The sequence below is a fragment of the Zeugodacus cucurbitae genome, chromosome 3 (genome assembly GCF_028554725.1).
Source record: "Zeugodacus cucurbitae isolate PBARC_wt_2022May chromosome 3, idZeuCucr1.2, whole genome shotgun sequence".
NCBI lineage: Eukaryota > Metazoa > Arthropoda > Insecta > Diptera > Tephritidae > Zeugodacus > Zeugodacus cucurbitae.
The window spans coordinates 11,826,875-11,845,651 of NC_071668.1; the positions used below are offsets into that span (position 1 = coordinate 11,826,875).

Here is an 18,777-nt window from a genome sequence, read left to right on the forward strand (position 1 = left end):
CATCTGATTCGTTCACTTTATAATGTATTCATAAGGAACCAATGAAGCTAGCGGAATAAAACTTTACACAAATACTGTATTTGAGCTGTGACATCACTTGTGGAAAAATTGTCAAAATCGGACCATGACTTTTCAAGGCCCCTGATATCAAGCATGAAGAACTCAGTGCCTAAGGTTAATTTTTCACCGAAAATATAGGTAAATCCCTCAGATATTTTAATGTAATTCATTCCCTCTGAATTTTTTTCTTATAACAGTTTCTCTCTGTACCTGAAATGGTAAAAATCGGGTCATAATTTCCCCCAGATCCTATATACCTAATTATAAGTAATATTAAATTAAGTGATCGTATAGTCTTCGATACATTGTATCTTGGTGGTGAAAACGAGTGAAATCGGTTTAGGAATTACCTCTGTCCCCATATACTATTTATGATGATTTTCGTTATTCTATTGAACTTTATGCCGAATATATGGGTCGAATTGTGTTGTCTTTATAAAATTACATCAATAAATTGCGAGAGTATAAAATGTTCGGTTACACCCGAACTTAGCCCTTCCTTACTTGTTTTTTCTGCATTTTCTTTCTATATGCAGAGAGCCCCAAAGTGATTAAAATTAACACACTTTTGTTTATATAATAATTTTTTAAAACAAAAAATATATTTTGCAAAAATAAAATTACGCTTACAATCTACCAACTATACTACATACATACATATATATCAATCGTTTTTATAAATAAACTAATTAAAATTTAGCGAAATCAAAAAGCTTGAAATACATTGTTCTTTTCATTTTGATCTTAAATACAATATTTTTTCTCTTTTGCTACTATGCAAATTGCAATTTATTCTTCCCTATTAATATTGTTCGTCTTGTTGTTGTATTTGCTACGTAGTCGTCGATGTCGTGGATTGTTGCAAATCTTCTCACAATCCTCAAGTGTTGCAAACAATTTCCTATCGGAGCTGCAGCCCATATATTTGCAACGTTGCGTTTCCACGTCGTAGACAATGCCCAAAGTGGAGGAAACACACAGACCACTTATGGAAGGTTGTACCAAGCAGATGTCACCTGAAAGATAGCAAAGTAAATTTACTTAAAATTTGTGAAATTGCATCGATATATTTTGGGATGATATAAAAAATATATATATTGGAATTGAATAGCTTGTCATTGGAAGGATTTTGAGATCATTGTAATGCATAGATCAAATCCAACCAGGATTCTTGGATGTTATATTTTTGAATTGATCAATTAGATTAAAATATCTTGCTGCTAAGCTGAATCATCCATCTAAGATCGACCTAACTTCTCTTCCGTATTTTTCTCACTCTATATATTTTCTGTTACCCATATATTTTATATGATAAGCCTTTCAACACTACTTTTCTTGCTAAAACAGCGTGTATATCTTGGTTTAGTAATATATCTCAATAGGTCGTGATTTTCAAATCAATATACTGTGGAACTTTTCTAATTCGAATCACCATAATCCACAAAAAAGATTCGAGTTAGAGAGACAATGAGAGAAATGTTCATTAAAACATACATTTTTCAAAAAGCTGTAAAATATAGATTTACCCCAGATTTTAGTAATTTAGGACTCTTTTAAAAGTGTGCCTCGATAGTAGAATTTTAAATTTTGTTTTTATGCCCTGGTCGAAAAGTTTGATTTATGGAAGGAAATTTGTATGAAATTTGACTTCTATTGCCACTTCAAGAGTTCGAGTTATGAAGAACTTCGAGTTATAGAAATTCGAGTTAGGGAAGGAAATTTGTATGAAATTTGACTTCTATTGCCACTTCAAGAGTTCGAGTTATGGAGAACTTCGAGTTATAGAAATTCGAGTTAGGGAAGGAAATTTGTATGAAATTTGGCTTCTAAACGATATTACCAATTCAAGTGTTCGAGTTATGGAGATCTTCGACTTGTAGAAGGTTCGAGTTATGGAAGTTCCTCCGTATATTTTTGGCCTTGTCTCACTCTCACTAAGCTCCCGAGCTCTGAATCATTACAAAGCCTTTGTTGATGTATAGAGATTCACATAGAGAAACTTAACTCGACTTGGCGATTAGAATTTACATCAGCTTGTAAAAAAGACTTACCGAGAAACTAATTTCACCGAAATATAGTAAATTATGCAAGTAATTCAAAATTATAAGAATTGAGGAAAGATACTGTTGTAAAGCTATAGCTAAACATTGAAATCGTATTTTCTACAATCTAAAAGAGAACAATCGAAGAGAGTCCCATAAAATCCGTCTAAAAGTCGAGAAACTGCGATTTTACTCTTTTTAATATGAAATAAGTTTACTAGTAACGATTTCCGGCTATTGAAGAGAGTATCTGAATGCCGTTTCTACCGTGTTTTCATGGCTACCTAAAGTGATTTGTCAGATCTCCCAAGTTTACCATATTTTCTTAATCTTTTGAGACTCTTTTAAGTAAGTTTTTATTAATTAAAGCAGAATTCTAACCCACTATTTGTATTCCACTAAAGCTGTTGTTGTGCTCCAATCTTTTCATTTCCCGGAAACGGATACATTTGGATACCACAATTTTTGTAAACATCCTTTTGTGCTTAACGTAACGTAAACACTGATTACAAGCCACTATCACATGCGCTGGCATGCTCTCAACAAACTGCTACTCTGATTAAGTTTTAACCTTGTATTGCTTGTTATTTCTTCACTTTTTTTTCGTATAAAATTATTAATAAAATGTAAAATAAAAATAAATAAAAATAAACAATTTTATCGCCTTACGTGCACGTCCGTAACTGCCCACGGCCAGGCAAAGCAAGCATAGCAAACTCAAGACAATATGGCACTTCATGGTTGGTGTTTCTTTATTTGTATTTTTTCTTTTAAGAGAGCGGAAATTGTTGTTTTTTTATATTTTTTATTATTATTTTATTTTTATTAATAATTTATATTTTTTTAATAATTTTCTTTTATCGTATAAAAACTAAAATACTGATTTTAGGTTAATTAGGAACAATCGCCGCTTTTTCGAAAGTTTTCACGATTTACACGTGCTTATCACACTTGTGTGTTTTATTTGCTATTTGCTACTTGATTTTCGATACTTCTATATAGTTTGGTCCACTTGGGTCACTCGGTGAATTGGGCGCGTGTTGCTGGCAATTTTAGATATTTTATTTGTGCCAAAATCAATTTGTATGGCCAAGCGAAATGGATTTCCATTAATTTCGAAATTCACTGCAATTTCACTATAACACCACTGGTCAAAACACTTTGCAAATTTTAATTAATTTTCAATTTTTTCCACTTATATAACTTGGCTGCTGCTTGACTACTTTTCCTTTGGCTTTCTTGTGGCTGCGGCGAGTTCTTTTATTGCTTTTGTGAAAGCCTAACGGACGAGCGCCGTGATTTTATACCACTCGTTGCCGAACACACCAAAAACTCGATGAGCTAATTGACCACTAAACGTGGCGACCCTCAGATTAGCCTGATTTACTGATTTTGTTGCTGCTGCGCTTGTAGACTGACACAGACGAGCGGGGAGTGGTGCGATAAGTATGCGTATATGTTTGTAGCTGGCTAGCAGATGGCTCGATTTCGCGTAATTGTCACAATGAATTTATTGTTTTTGTTATTTCATATATTAATTGCATAGATTTTAAATATTTTTCTAATGATTTATTGTTGTTACTTTGCTCAGCTCAAGAGTAAAGAAATTTTCGGAGAAAAGTTGTTTTTTATTATTTTTATTATTGTTTTTGTTTATATATTTCTGCTAATTTTTCCGCTCGTTTTGTGTGCGCTGGTTTCTTTTATCAGCCGCCTGTGCACTTCGAAACCTCTGCAATTATTCCAAAAAGTGCAATTATTCCAAAAAAAAAATCGCATGTAAATGACCGACCGCTGTGGCGTTCAATAGATAGCGTGCGCTTTGTAGGCTCTACACTCTCGCTGCAGCACAATCCAAACGATTTCTTTTGGCTTGCCGTAGATTTTTTTTTTGCTCAAAATTTCGACTTTTTTTTGCTCAAAATCAATATATTATTTTTGTTTTTGGTTGTGTGCTTGTGTATGTGTCGAAAAATATCTCGCCACGAAATTCGTCAATAATATTAGAAAAGTAAAGATTTTCGTTAATTTTCTAGCTGTTTGTCTCACCACAGTTGGTTGAGTGTTTCACGAGTTTTGTTTCGAATTGAATGCGACTACAGCAGATTTTACTAAGATTAATCGTCAATGTGGGAAAATAAACTACTATATAAATAAGGTTTAATATACCTACATACCCTATAGGAAAAAAACAAAGGGTTTTGATGAAGGGTTTGAAGAAATATCGTAATCTTCAATGCAATTTTTTGAAAAGTTTTTTAGTTGAAGTAATTGTCAAACTTGGCTTTAATCTGATCTCAATCACACTATTTTACTTATTCTATCACAGAACTATTCTTCAAAGTGAGTCCCAATTGTAAAGAACTATAGCTGTTTATGAGAGATTTCTTAAGATCTACATTCTACTATATATACCATATGAAATTACGCATTTAAAACCTCCTTTTAAAATTTTGGGTATCTTAGCTTTCCAACAGTAAATTTTATTTTTTTTAATTTACAAGGGTCTTGAAAAAAATGTGCAAAAAAGGTATTTATAGCAGATTATATCAGAGACCCAACCCTCACTTGTCCATAAAGAGGATTCAAGTCCATCCACCTATCTGTACTGTGGTTTTAGAGCATTGGAGATATCGATGGAACATAGATATAACATACGGTGCTTCAACTATAATAGAAAGAGAGATATATCCACTATTTCGGTATCGGATTTTCAATCATCTTTGATGGTCTTTTGATATAATAAAAAGTATGACTTTTGCGATTTATCGCAGAAAAATTCTAACAGTAAATTTTTACTAACCGCTAATTGAATGATACAAATTCAATCCTGATATAAATAACTACTTGTAAGAAATATTTTTCAAAGGTGAGAAGTTCACACATATACTTTAAATAGTACTCTTTCTCTCTCTCTCTCTCGAAATGCCTTTTAATCCGTGTTGACTCAATCCTATGGGTTTTCCACTACCATATTTCTAATTGCCTTAAAATATAACCAAATTTGTATGAAATATGCGAGAAGAAGATACTTAAATTCAGCAAAAAACAAAGCACAGACTTTTTCTTATCATTCCTTTGTTTGAGTTTGAAGAGTGCAATCAGTTTTTATACCGCAATTCCAACATACAAACATAATTTTAAGAAAATATTTTGAAATTCCATAAAATACATTATTTCCAAGAATCCATTCCTATAGTATCTGTTATAAGGAGATAACAGGTTCTTATGTTTCTAAGAAAACCCAGAGAGCATAAAGAAACAGCTATTCCCAGAAACATTCAGAGTCAACGGTATTTCCAATTATTTTCATATTTATGACCTACATACAGAAACAATTGCCTAATTTGTTAAACATTCCGCTGTGGTAGTATGAATTAATGATTTCTTTGAACTGTGATTTTATTCTTTTCAAGAAATATTTTTTTTAAGAATTTATACTACGAATATGTTAAATTCGAAAGTAAAATTTTACTTTTAAAAAATTCGAAAAAACAAATTATTGAAATCTTGATTAAATAAACTCTATTCTATATAGCCATAATTTCATATATATATATACATATATATATAGAAGACACCGTAGAAACCGCTTTAAGCGATTATAGCCGAATCCACCAGAGCGCGCCACTCGTGCCTCCTTTCATATCCCCAATTAATACCCAATTTAAAGCAAGATCCCCCACAAATTTTGAGAATTTTGCAACTGTGATTTACTTCACGCTTCAACTTGGTAATTGTGCCGGGTTTAGAAATGGTTTTAGTTATTGAATTTTATTTCCTATAGGGTCTTCTAGTTAAATCAAACTACACATACTTTTGTAATGAATAAACGCCTCTTATTTTCCTTTCCTGGCGCTTTGGTATTGATGGCTCAATCGATGCTGGTGTGATGCATGCGAATGCTCTCGCCAAGCGCTGATAACGCGAGAACAAAGCACAGCAAGCGATGTGGCGCAACAGCAAGAAATAAAAAAAATAATAAAATAATTCAAAAAAAAAAATTTAAAAAATTAAAAAAAAATAAAAAAAAAAATAATAATAATTAAAAAATATAAAAACAAAAAAACACTGAGCAGTGATAAGCACAATTCATGCTATGCATCAAATAATGAACTGTACATAACTTTGTTTGTATGTGCTGTACATATTGACAGCTAAGCGTAGACGCAATACGTAAGCTTTGTTTGATTGTTGCGATGTTGGAACTGGTTCTTGCCGGCATTCTCTGCTTACTACAAGTCTGTGATTTTGAAACGTACGCGTTAATGCCATTTGTTTTTGTTGTGTTTATGTCTTTCAAATGCTTGTCTCATATGTGCACACAACAATTTCGAATATTTTCAATATGGTTAATAATTGCGGCGAAGAGTGTGCGTGTGGTCTTACTCGAGACGACTTTGGTATTTCTATTTCTTTAATAGAAAGAGAAAATATTTAAATATGTTTTTTAATATCCTAAATTTTTGATATTTTTTTCGATTTTTTTTTTTTAATATTTATTTCAAATTTAAAATTTTTTTAAATCTTTTTTTTTTACATATTTTGAATTTTTTTTTAAATATTTTTTTTTTAATATTTTTTTTTTTAATATTTTTTTTTTAATATTTTTTTTCAATAGTTTTTTAAATATTTTTCAGTTTTTTTTTTCAATATTTATTTCAGGTTTTTATATGTTTTTTTATAATTTTTTTTTTTCAATGTTGTTTTTTTTTTTTCAATTAGTGCCTCAGTTAATCGGCGACGCAGTAAGTCCGCTTGCTGACGTCCCCATGGCGTTGCAATTCTCAATGGGTGGAATTGATTGTGACGCTATCGGCTGCCTACTACTACAGTTCATATTTACTCAAAGCGTACACAAACATATTTACAACGTCTGCAGATGCTGCCAGTTTTGTTTATAAACTAATTACAACAATTTAATATTATTGTTATGCTACTGATCGTTGTAAGATAGCTTTATATTGTATTTAGTTGCCGCTAACCCCATAGAGTGTTACAAATGCTTATCAGCAGCAAGCTTGATTCTCTACACTCACACACATCTACACTCTCGTTACGCACAGTAGCATTTCAAAGAGTTTCAAAAGCGTACGAGGTATCACGTGAAATTCGCACTTCTACTCGCGCCGCACGTACACATTCACGTGTAAGTCAGTTGAACGCTGGACCGTTGAAGCTTCGCTTAAAAAAGGCGCAGCCAAGCAACCGTAACGTACAATGTAATGAGTTTTGGCGATTAAATATGTGTTGTCAATATGTTGTTGATAGTGTGTTGATAAGTCTGCTTTTCATATTGCGTAGGCTAATTAGAACGCTTCACACTTGTTGCTATCTCTTTAGAAATCGTTTAAGTGCTTCATATTTTTTATAATTACCGATTGATTTGAGCCGAGGTTTTGCGGTCGTTGGCCTTAATATCGTAGTTGAAGTCTAGAGCGAGAAAGTTATTAAAATTACTGAAAAGTGTTTTCTAAGACGTCCTTGGTGGATCGTTTCCAAATCATTCTGATAAGACAAAACTACTTTTAAAATCCTTCAACCATTTCATGGCCAACTAAAATTAGTACAGGGGCTCGACAAAAAACGTGCATATTTACACATAACAATTTAGGCGTTACTTCTCAGCGCGATAAATTTGAGCCCTGTTTTCTGCTCAAAAAATTTACATGCAAAGGCAATAACAAAGTTATAAATTTTAAATTAGTACAAGAGAGTATGCGAATAATGTATTCTCTCTCATTCTATTTTTTACACTCTCGCAACAAATGTTGCTAAAGAGAGTATTTAAGTTTTGTTCACATAACGGTTGTTTGTAACACCCAAAACTAAACGAGTAAGATATAGGGTTATATATACCAAAGTGATCAGGGTGAAGAGTGGAGTTCAAATCCGAATGTCTGTCTGTCCGTCCGTCCGTCCGTCTGTGCAAGCTGTAACTTGAGTAAAAATTAAGATATCTTGATGAAACTTGGCACCATAGGAAGGTTGCTTTCGAAAATGAGCAAAATCGGACCACTGCCACGCCCTCAAAATGGCGAAAACCGAAAACACATAAAGTGCCATAACTAAGCCATAAATAAAGCTATGGAAATAAAATTTGGTATGAAGGATCGCATTATGAAGGGGCATATTTGGATGTAATTTTTTTGGGGAAGTGGGCGTGGCCCCGCCCCCTACTAAGTTTTTTGTACATATCTCGCAAACCAATAGAGCTATATAAACCAAACTTTCTGTAGTCGTTTTTTTTAGCTACTTCCTAATACAGTCCAAAAATTAAAGAAAAAAATCGGTTAATAACCACGCCCACCTCCCATACAAAAGTTAGGTTGAAAATTACTAAAAGTGGGTTAACTCACTAACGAAAAACGTCACAAACACTAAATTTCACATAAGAAATGGCAGATGAAAGCTGCACTCAGATTTTTTTACAAAATGGAAAATGGGCGTGGCGTCGCCCACTTATGGGTCAAAAACCATATCTCAGGAACTACTCGACCGATTTCAATGAAACTTGGCTTGTAATAGTTTCCTTACATCCCAATGATATGTTGTGAAAATAGGCCAATCGCTTCACAACCACGCCTACTTCCTATATACCAGAACTTTGAAGACGATCTGAATCGTTTACTTTACAATATATAAAGTAAGCACTAGTGAAGATATCGGTGCAGAACTTTGCACAAATACTATGTTAATAGTGTGGCAGCCCCATTCTAAAAATCGCCGAAATCGGACCATAGGTTTTTATATCGAACACGAGGACCTCGGTGCTTCTAACCTAATATTATGGTTTCCAACTTTCAATGGACTTTATACAATATATATTACGAATATGTGGGTCAAATTGTGTATTATATAATAAAATAAAGTTAAATAAATAAATTGCGAGAGTATAAAATGTTCGGTTACACCCGAACTTAGCCCTTCCTTACTCTTTTTTTGTTTATATTTTTCATTAGAACAGTTTTTATACCAGTTGTTTGTTCGATTCGAAACTATTCAATGTTTGGTGAAACGACGCTAATTTGCACTTAAGTATGCCAATTTAAGGCATTTATACCAGTTGTTCGTTCGAATCATGACTCTGCAATGACTTGTGTATGGTTGAGTACGATATATAGAGCTCGTATATGTACACGATTCAAATTTCTATATTGCTGAGTGTCGCATTTTTTATTTCAAAAAATATATTAAAAGACTCCTACTAGATCTTAAGAAATTAAGAGGCTATACCAGTGTGACAATTTCAAGAAATCGATTTTTTTGTTTTACTTATTCGATAGTTTATCCTTTAAAAAATATCCTGTGAAATCGACAATGTCGTATCTTGAAGAGTTTTTGAATGGCCGCGTTCTAAAGAGCGACCGCTCGCTGGTATAAGTCGAAACTTCGAAACGACGTTCTTCAAAATTGCTGACATCATAACTCAAAGAGAAATTTTCCGATCGACCTTAAATTTAAACTGAGTATTCTTGAATATATCTACTATACAATGACCTACGATCTTTTTGATTGGTTGAAAATCGTCAATTTGGCATTTAAAAAAATAGCATTTTTTCACCTATCGTACATCATTGTCACCCCCGAAGACAGCACATAATTCGGTTAATTTCAATATTTTTGTACACAAAATAATCCTAAAATTTAACTGAGAACATACCTTATTATGACCTAAGAACATCGAAACATTCGATCGAGTACTTTCTTAAAAAAAACCACGAAAATCGTCTATTTTTTTATGGGTTACTCTGACCCCTTAACAATATTGTTGGTCGATTTTTTATGAGGTTTACCAGCTGCATTCTCAGTTTACGTACTGTAGTTATTTATAGTAGTTAGTATTTCATGGCTTTCTTGAAGGAATGAGAGGACATGGAAAATCAGAAGTTAGAGATTTTTAATTATTTATCCTCAGATCTTAAGAAAATCAAAATTTTCTTTACACTCTTCAGCCAACTATATAATCTATACTAGTACTTAATCTTCTCAGTAGTTGATAGTTTTATAACCTATTCAGAGCTTTTCCAATTCGAAGTTACTTGTACAGTTAGGTAAGCGAAAAACAAGAGAGATATTTAGTTCGTCGGAGAATACCACTTACACTCATACCGCTCAATTCAATCACCTAGTGAAAGCCGCCCTCTATCCCATTATGAATTCTTTAAATTTATCCAAGGTGCTGCTTTTAGAATGATTGAATCCATTGCGTCCACTTATTATGCAAAAGGATTTCTCAGTTTTCTCTCAACACACCATTAAGCGAGAAGTTAAATTAATTAATTGCGTAATTAAAAAAGTATTATGACAATGCAAAATTTAATCTAATTGGACTATGAACGTTCTTGCACACGCTTCGGTGTATATACTATCTTAATACAAATACATATAGAAGAATACTCGCTCTTTAATATGGATCAAGTACATTTTAATGTTAAATTGTATATATTATATATAATTATGGGTTGCATGCTTGCGAAAATATCGCAAAATGTCTTTTTTTTATTTAGTAAAGATTTTAAAAATATATTTTTGAATTCCCTACAAGTGCAAGACCGTTACATATATGTATGAAACATATCCGTATGATAACGAAATTTGAGAAGAAACAAATGGGTTCAATTTACAGGTTTAACTAAAGCTTTCAAGCTTCTTCGTTTTACTCTTGAATAGAGAGATTTTCGATTTCCTGGACTTCGCTGACTTATCTATATAAATTAAGAACATCTGTGTCAGTTGGTACTAGACTTAAAGGTTGGATTATGAGTAGGCCGATAGGTGGCGCTGTTTTTTGAAATATTTAAAAAGGGGCGTGTCTGCATACATCGGTAGTGTAGCTATTAATCTTTGCCATACAAACTTCCTTCCTTCTTGATCTCTTTATTAATTAGTTTCTTCCAACATTTTTTTCACTCATCATCATATTTATTATATAAATTCGTAAATCTTATGTGCTACACAACGCTTTGTCGCTATTAGTCGCTCTACCTTTGTGCCATGGTTTATCTCAAACGCCGCTTAGCTCACTCATTGTAACGCAAATCCTGTAGACGTCTTGTCATATGCACACAAGTGTCTAGGCAATCTTGTCGCGAGCCGAAACTCTGTCCCGGTATGGTGTGACAGCCGCCCAACACATACATTAGACAGTCATTGCTACGTTGATCAAAGTAGAAACCTTCAATTTCGATAGTGCAAACACCTTCCGACCTTGGTGGCGGCTGCAGGCAAATGTCTGTGGCGAGAGAAAGCAAAGGAAATTTAATTGGTGACAGTGAGTGAACTCGATTTCATCAGAACAAAACATAACAAATTGACATCATCACCAAAGCATTATCTATTCTATATAAAAAATAATGAATAATTTAATTAAACAAACTTGGCAATTAACGAACCAAAAAAAAAAATCGAACAAAAAATTAGCGAAATGTATAGGTTATGTGCTTGTGGACAACGCGTACATTATAATAAGATAATGAGCCATTATTGATAACACAATCGCTGGCAATTATGGCTGACAACAAATAAATAAAGAGGGATTTAAGAAGCGAAAACCGACAGCAAACCCTAAGCAGAGCGAACAGTCAGGTAAATGAACGCTTTCGACACAAACAAGATTTTAGCGAATATTTGATAGAGTATGAAAAATTTATATGTATATAAGTAAAACTATATGGATCTATATACAGGGTGTTTTTTAGAGGAATTGAATTTCATATTTCAAATAAATTCCCGAAATTTTTAATCCCCAATATTATGGCCAGATCGACACAGTCTCTTATGAAGAGTCTCTGAGAACTTTGCCTGTAAAACCTTGCTTTACGCTTTCCAGCATCTATTAGGTCTTATGTCCCCAGTAGAGGTCCTAATATTGGTTTTCCAACCAGTCCGTCGTCTCTGGTTTATCAAAATAGACCTCGGGCTTGGCGTACCCTTAAACAAGTAGTTTAACGGAGTGAAATCACATGAGCTAGGCCTCTACCTTGATATAAAACGGTCAGCATTCAAGTTGATCCCAAAAAAATGATGGCTTGTAGTCTGTTCTAAAGAACCGTATAGAACTTGGGCATTGATATTGACCCGGTTTCGATACATTTAATGTATCGGTAGCTTTTTTGGTATGAAAGTGAACCTAAAGGTCTCTTCGGGGTCTTTCGTACTTTCGCACGGCATCTTCGCTTATTTTTGTGGCCGAAAATCAGAAATATGTCTCATCACTGATGTCTGGGAAGCGGTTTGTAAGGTTGTCGAATAGGCTATAAGTTTTCGAAATAAATTAACACGATATCTGAGAACTAAAAAACACTGTAACTCCAAAAAGAACACCCTTTATGTGGCTTCAAATACAGTTTATAACGGGAAAGCAGCGCTACCCAAGCGAAAGTAGTGAAAATTATTTATTATTTCATTTTCTGTTTGCTGTTGTCATAAACTCTAATCACGCCCATTTTTTCACCGAGCTCTACTCATAAATACACACACACACACACTCCAACATCCATATATGTATGTAAATCGCAAATACCTTTCTAAACCGTTTATTTGTACTCACTTGGCCGTCCGCGCGATCTAGCCGCCACAGCGCTCACAAATAGCAGCCAAATGCAAAGCAAAACAAAGCGACGCAATTCCATTGCAACGAACACAATAACACACAGTTGTATTTGTAGGTATTTACTCAACACCCGCCGCGACTCGACTCTTGAACACCAGACCACCGCAATGCCACAAGTTACTTGCTGTATGTAGCCGCTACTGGCACTGGTACTCGCCAAACAGAGTGACGAAGGCAACGGCAGTGGCGGCGGTGGGTAGTGGGCACTTGCACTATCGCAATTGACTAGGCAACGGCGGAATGATGAGATCCATGCACAGCGTTTGGCGCTCAGTGTGCGCTCTCTGAGATGACGATGGCAGTGACGCGGCGCTTGAAACTATGTTTAATAATAATCATAAGTAATTTATAAGAATACCAACAACAATAACATATAAATATTATATTTATAATAAGAAGATTGCGCGTGTGGCGACAGTTTTACGAGGGTTACCCATGAAGTTTTAGGCCCATTGTATATGAGAGGAGAGTTTAATGTGTCTGTCACTAAGTGTCAGTGCTGACAGATAGTTGCCTTTTGTCAAATACTATCGTTTTTTGGTATGATAGGCCTAGATTTTACAGTTATTTGCTTCTTCTCCTTTTTCTTCTGCGAGGTTGGTCATCTATAAATCGTAGATCCTTCACAGAAAATTGCTTTCAGATACATCTAGGATCCATTCATTTGATGAACGTGTAGTCTACGCGCTTAATGAGAGACTTCAAGGCCATGTGTTCGACACTGATGTTTGAAGTTCTTTCGTCTTATCCTCCTTCACCTCAGATACCAAAGTCTCAGATATGTGGAATTTATTTTTGAAATCAAAGGGATGATACTAGGGCTGAATTTGAGAAATAAGTATTTACTTCCTATCTAGCCCGTCCTGAGCTTCAGCTATAGCCTCTGATCCCAAATATCCAAAAAGTAAAAAACTATCCATACATTTTTTTGAGAAAAGCTGTCGAGTTGATTGTATAAATCTGATAAACGTGAAGTTATTTAATCCAGTGGGAGTCACAATCTGACCTCGTTTTTTATCGTCAAGAATTACCTTGTGGGTAAAACACATTGTGGGGTTCGAAACCAGCTTAAATGAACTAGATCTTCCATTTGTCAGATAGATTATAGCAAGAGACAAACTATGAATCGAAGTTAAAGCTCAATCATCTCAAATATCTACAGATCCACTAGAGTACAGCAATTTCGGCCGATTTCCCAGTAGAAGCTGAGAAAGCAGCACGCTGAGGTTAACAACCCTTTCCATCCTTGTAAGAAAGCTGGGTGACTAAGAATTTTTGAGTTGAAAGTACAATAGTAGACTTATTCTCAAGTCGAGTGGTTCGATGTCTCGTTTTCATTATTGACCGCACGTTCTACACTCTAGGCATGTTTTTGTTGTTGTTGCTGATAAGGCAGCCGAAGAAAGTCAAAGGCTTGAAACGCGCAACAACTCGCAATTTAATTCGTTAGCAACGTAGATTTTGTTTGTATGTGTTACATAATTATATGTATTCAGACTATTAATGACAAAGCATAGCCTTGCTTATAATTGTTATGCTCTCCGACAATTACTATCAGCTCGTTTAGATTTGTATATGTTCTATGTATGTTGAGTTTCCTACTGTGAAAATGAGATTTGTTACGAGGGTCACCACTTAGTTTCCTGATTATGCATTAAAATGTTTAAATTTCTTGAGAAAACTTGAAAGGCGGGGTAAAATTCTGGAAAAAAGTAAGGAGGGCTAAGTTCGGTAGTAACCGAACATTTTATACACACGCAAGTTATTTATTTTATAATGTCAAGATAACACACACTTTTATCTATTTATTCGACATAATGTCCACAAGAATAACGAAAACCATTGTATTAGGTTGTCAAATATCTCCCTTCCGCTTTTTTGGTCAGACACTTTTCACAGGCCTCTTTTCAACTTCAATTTTACACCACCAAGGGCGTTCGCCATGGACAGGAACAAGTGGTAATCACTTGGCGCTATGTCCGAGCTACTATATGGAGGATGCGATAAAACCGCCCATCCGAGCTCCCGTAACTTCAGACGAGTCATCAACGAAGTGTGTGGTCTGGCGTTTTCCTGATGGCACACTACACCCTTCCTGTTGGCCAATTCTGGACGCTTTTGGTCGATCTCCTGCTTCAAGCAGTCCAGTTGTTCGCAGTAGATGGTAGAATTAAGCGTCTGGCCATATGGGAGCAGCTCATGGTGGATGATTCCCTTCCAATCCCACCAAACACACAGCAAAACCTTTCTGGCCGTCATTCCCGGCTTGGACACAGTTTGGGACGATTCACCGGCCTTCGACCACGACCGTTTTGGCTTGATATTGTCGTATGTGATCCATTTTTCGTCGCCAGTCACCATCCGCTTCAAAAATGGGTCGAGTTCGTTCCGTTTCAGCAGCATATCGCAGGCATTGATTCGGTCCAGAAGGTTTTTTTGCGTCAAATCATTCGGCATCCAAACATCAAGTTTTTTGTCAGCCTTCTGCAGATGGTTTAAAATGGTTTGGTGACTAACTCCCATTTCCTGGGCGATGTCACGAGATGCCACAAGCCGGTCTAACTCAATGTTTTCTATGTCGGTCTTCCGCCGGCTGCCTTATCTATGGTGTCGTTTTCTCCCGCTATGAATCGTCGAAACCATTCCTCCGCAGTTCGAAGTGATAGAGTATCATCCCCCAAAACTACATTAATCTCACGGAACGTTTCTATCGCGGATTTGCCTTTAACGAAGGAAACTAATCATGCATAGCGTCGTTTTTTAGGTTATGTCAAGAGCTTTCAAAGATGTATAGTATTGCCAAATACGTGGTCTGTATCGCTTTCTCCATAGCCGCGAAATTCAAAAGACAAAAAGGCTGAAGAGAGATATTTGCCAACCTATTATATAGTACATATATGAGAGCTGGGGTAATTCCTAGACCGATTTCATTATTTTTCGCTACCAACCTATGTACATTATATCCAAGATTATACCTTCACTTAATTTTGTCAAGATATCTCACATATTAACCAATATACATATACAGTATAAAGTCCACGGGCTGTTTGAAAACCCTATAATTAGGTATATGGGAGATAGAGAAAGTGATTACCCGATTTTACCCATTTTGGGCACGCATTATTAGATGAAAAGCAATTCCTCTAATTTCTGTAGAATATTTGAGAGATTTACCAATATTTTCATAAAAGCTTGTCCATAGAGATTGAGATCCCCATGTTCGATATCTGGGACCTTGAAAAGTTATTGTTCGATTTCCACAATATTTAGATAATAGATGACACACCTCCAATGCTGTATTTGCACAGAATTATATTCCGATATCTTCAATGGTAGTCAATTTAGGTATATAAAGTGTACGAATCGGAATTAAAAACAAGTACGGAAGGGCTAAGTTCGGGTGTAACCGAACATTTTATACTCTCGCAATTTATTTATTTAACTTTATTAATATTATATAATACACAATTTGACCCACATATTCGTCATATATATTGTATAAAGTCCATTGAAAGTTGGAAACCATAATATTAGGTTAGAAGTACCGAGGTCCTCATGTTCGATATATGGGGCCTTGACAACCTATGGTCCGATTTCGGTGATTTTTAGAATGTGGAAATGTGCCACACTATAAACGTAGTATTTGTGCAAAGTTCTGCGCCGATATCTTCACGAGTGCTTACTTTATATATTGTAAAGTAAACGATTCAGATTGTCTTCTAAGTTCTGGTATATAGGAAGTAGGCGTGGTTGTGAAGCGATTTGGCCTATTTTTACAACATATCATTGGGATGTAAGGAAACTATTACAAACCAAGTTTCATTGAAATCGGTCGAGTAGTTCCTGAGATATGGTTTTTGACCCATAAGTGGGCGTGGCTATTTTCCATTTTGTAAAAAAATCTGAGTGTAGCTTCTATCTGCCATTTCCTATGTGAAATTTAGTGTTTCTGACGTTTTTGGTTAGTGAGCTAACCCACTTTTAGTAATTTTCAGAATAATCCCCTTCCTAAATATGGGTGGAAGGGGATTTTATCAATATTAGAATTTAATCCAATTGGATTATTTGACTCTGTTTGATGTAAGAATAGTAAGTGAATTAAAGTTATTGCTAATACAATAAATGGTAAAATAAAATGAAAGGTGAAAAATCGAGTAAGGGTTGCGTTATCAACAGCGAATCCTCCTCATACTCATTGTACTAAATCAATACCATAACCTTTGTATGGGAGGGGGGCGTGGTTATTATCCGATTTCTGTCATTTTTGGACTGTATAAGGAAATGGCTAAAAAAAACGACTGCAGTTTGGTTTATATAGCTCTATTGGCTTGCGAGATATATACAAAAAACCTATTTGGGGCCACGCCCACCTCCTCAAAAAAATTAGATCCACATTAGCACCTTCATAGTGCGATCCTTCATACCAAATTTTACTTCCATAGCTTTATTTATGGCTTAGTTATGGCACTTTATGTGTTTTTGGTTTTCGCCATTTTGTGGGCGTGGCAATGGTCCGATTCTGCCCATTTTCGAATTTGATCTTCTTATGGTGCCAAGGAACACGTGTTCCAAGTTTCATTAAGATATCTCAATTTTTACTCAAGTTACAGCTTGCACAGACGGACAGACGGACAGACAGACATCCGGATTTGAACTTTTCTCGTCACCCTGATCATTTTGATATATATAACCCTATATCTAACTCGATTAGTTTTAGGACTAACAAACAACCGTTATGTGGACAAAACTATAATACTCTCGTAGCAACTTTGTTGCGAGAGTATAATTATGCTATATGGGAAGTAGGTGTGATTGTGAAATGATTTTGCCCATTTTCCTTCGGTAATATTACAGTGTCAATAAAATATTATGTACCGAATTTCATTGAAATCGGTCGAGTAGTTTCTGAGATATGGGTTTTGACCCCAAAGTGGGCAACGGCACGTCCATTTTTAATTTTCATATAAATCTGAGTGCAACTCTTCCCTACATTTTGTGCTTTTGTATGAGGAGTGGGCGTGGTTATTATCCGATTCCATTCATTTTTATTTTGTACAATGGAGTACATAAAGGAAATGACTCCATAAATTTTGGTTGATACACCTTAAATAGTTTATTAGATATGTACCAAAAACCGATTAGTTGACAAGGCCACGCCCAATTTCCAAAAAAAAATCGTCAAAATGTGATCCGCTGTACCGCTGTTCATAGTTTTATTAATGGCTTAGTTATAGCACTTTATAGGTTTTCGGTTAATAAAATTTTGTGGGCGTGGCAATGGCCGGATTTCAACTCTACTCGTCATGCTGAACATTTTGTTGTATATAATCTCATATCTAATGTTTTTCACATGTATAAACTAACAAACTCAATTTAGTAAAGCGAATATCAATAAAAATATATATATTTATTTATATATCCCTAGATATATGCATACATTTGCCTAAATTTGTTTCAGTAAAGAGATATTATCACTTTTTATTATTATAAACAAGAAAAAACCCCAAATAATACATGCTTCTTCCCATTTTTCCTATAATTTCAGGTGCAGGCACTAAAATCACCAGCAATACCGCATATAATTATCCCAATTTATTATAAATCAATGATTTATCCATATTCAATTTTAATCTATATATAAATATGTATAATTCACTGATTTCCATAATAAAAATGCAAAAAATCCCCAAAAAATCGAGTATTTCATTGTGTACCACTAAATATGCGAGAAAAGTTTGGCAACCACAGCAAATTGCAGTCACCCACACAGTTTGAATGCCATGCAACGCACATCCGGCGCCTGAAAGCATGCAACACTATTGCGAGCGGCACGTCTTGCACTTTTAACTTCCGCTGGGAGGCGGACTGAACATCACATCAACAGGACGTCACATCACATCACATCACATTAATAGGACGTCACATCAACTGGACGTCACATCACATCACATCAACAGGACGTCACATCAACTGGACATCACATCACATCACATTAACTGGACGTCACATCACATCACATCAACAGGACGTCACATCACATCACATCAACAGGACGTCACA

The 18,777-nt window shown here is 35.0% G+C and overlaps 3 protein-coding genes across 4 annotated transcripts in view; 1 reads left to right on the plus strand and 2 right to left on the minus strand.

Annotated features, from left to right (window-relative positions):
- LOC105210783 (homeotic protein ocelliless) overlaps nt 1–18,605 on the plus strand; it is a 178,009-nt gene extending 159,404 nt beyond the window's left edge. For both annotated transcript variants that reach the window (XR_008470311.1, XR_008470312.1), the window contains exon 9: nt 18,263–18,605. The gene's annotated coding sequence lies outside the window, so the exon portion shown is untranslated. The remainder of the gene's footprint in view (nt 1–18,262) is intronic.
- On the minus strand, nt 627–4,151 carry LOC128920193 (boophilin-G2). The gene is made up of 2 exons (XM_054226871.1): nt 2,772–4,151; nt 627–1,076 (listed from the first exon to the last, which is right to left on the minus strand). The coding sequence occupies exons 1-2, from the start codon at nt 2,839–2,841 to the stop codon at nt 850–852; spliced, it is 297 nt and encodes a 98-aa protein (XP_054082846.1). The 5' UTR covers nt 2,842–4,151; the 3' UTR covers nt 627–849.
- Nucleotides 10,943–12,946, minus strand: LOC105216145 (kunitz-type serine protease inhibitor vestiginin-1). The gene is made up of 2 exons (XM_011190498.3): nt 12,655–12,946; nt 10,943–11,337 (listed from the first exon to the last, which is right to left on the minus strand). The coding sequence occupies exons 1-2, from the start codon at nt 12,734–12,736 to the stop codon at nt 11,126–11,128; spliced, it is 294 nt and encodes a 97-aa protein (XP_011188800.1). The 5' UTR covers nt 12,737–12,946; the 3' UTR covers nt 10,943–11,125.
- Nucleotides 18,606–18,777: the final 172 nt, after the last annotated feature.

What these genes read in the sequence shown, in the direction of transcription:
- LOC128920193 (XM_054226871.1), bottom strand. Translation starts at nt 2,841, where the DNA reads ATGAAGTGCCATATTGTCTTGAGTTTGCTATGCTTGCTTTGCCTGGCC. An exon ending in GGGCAGTTACGGACGTGCAC is followed by an intron (nt 1,077 to 2,771) that starts GTAAGGCGATAA and finishes GCTATCTTTCAG; the next exon opens with GTGACATCTGCTTGGTACAA.
- LOC105216145 (XM_011190498.3), bottom strand. Translation starts at nt 12,736, where the DNA reads ATGGAATTGCGTCGCTTTGTTTTGCTTTGCATTTGGCTGCTATTTGTG. An exon ending in TAGATCGCGCGGACGGCCAA is followed by an intron (nt 11,338 to 12,654) that starts GTGAGTACAAAT and finishes CTCTCGCCACAG; the next exon opens with ACATTTGCCTGCAGCCGCCA.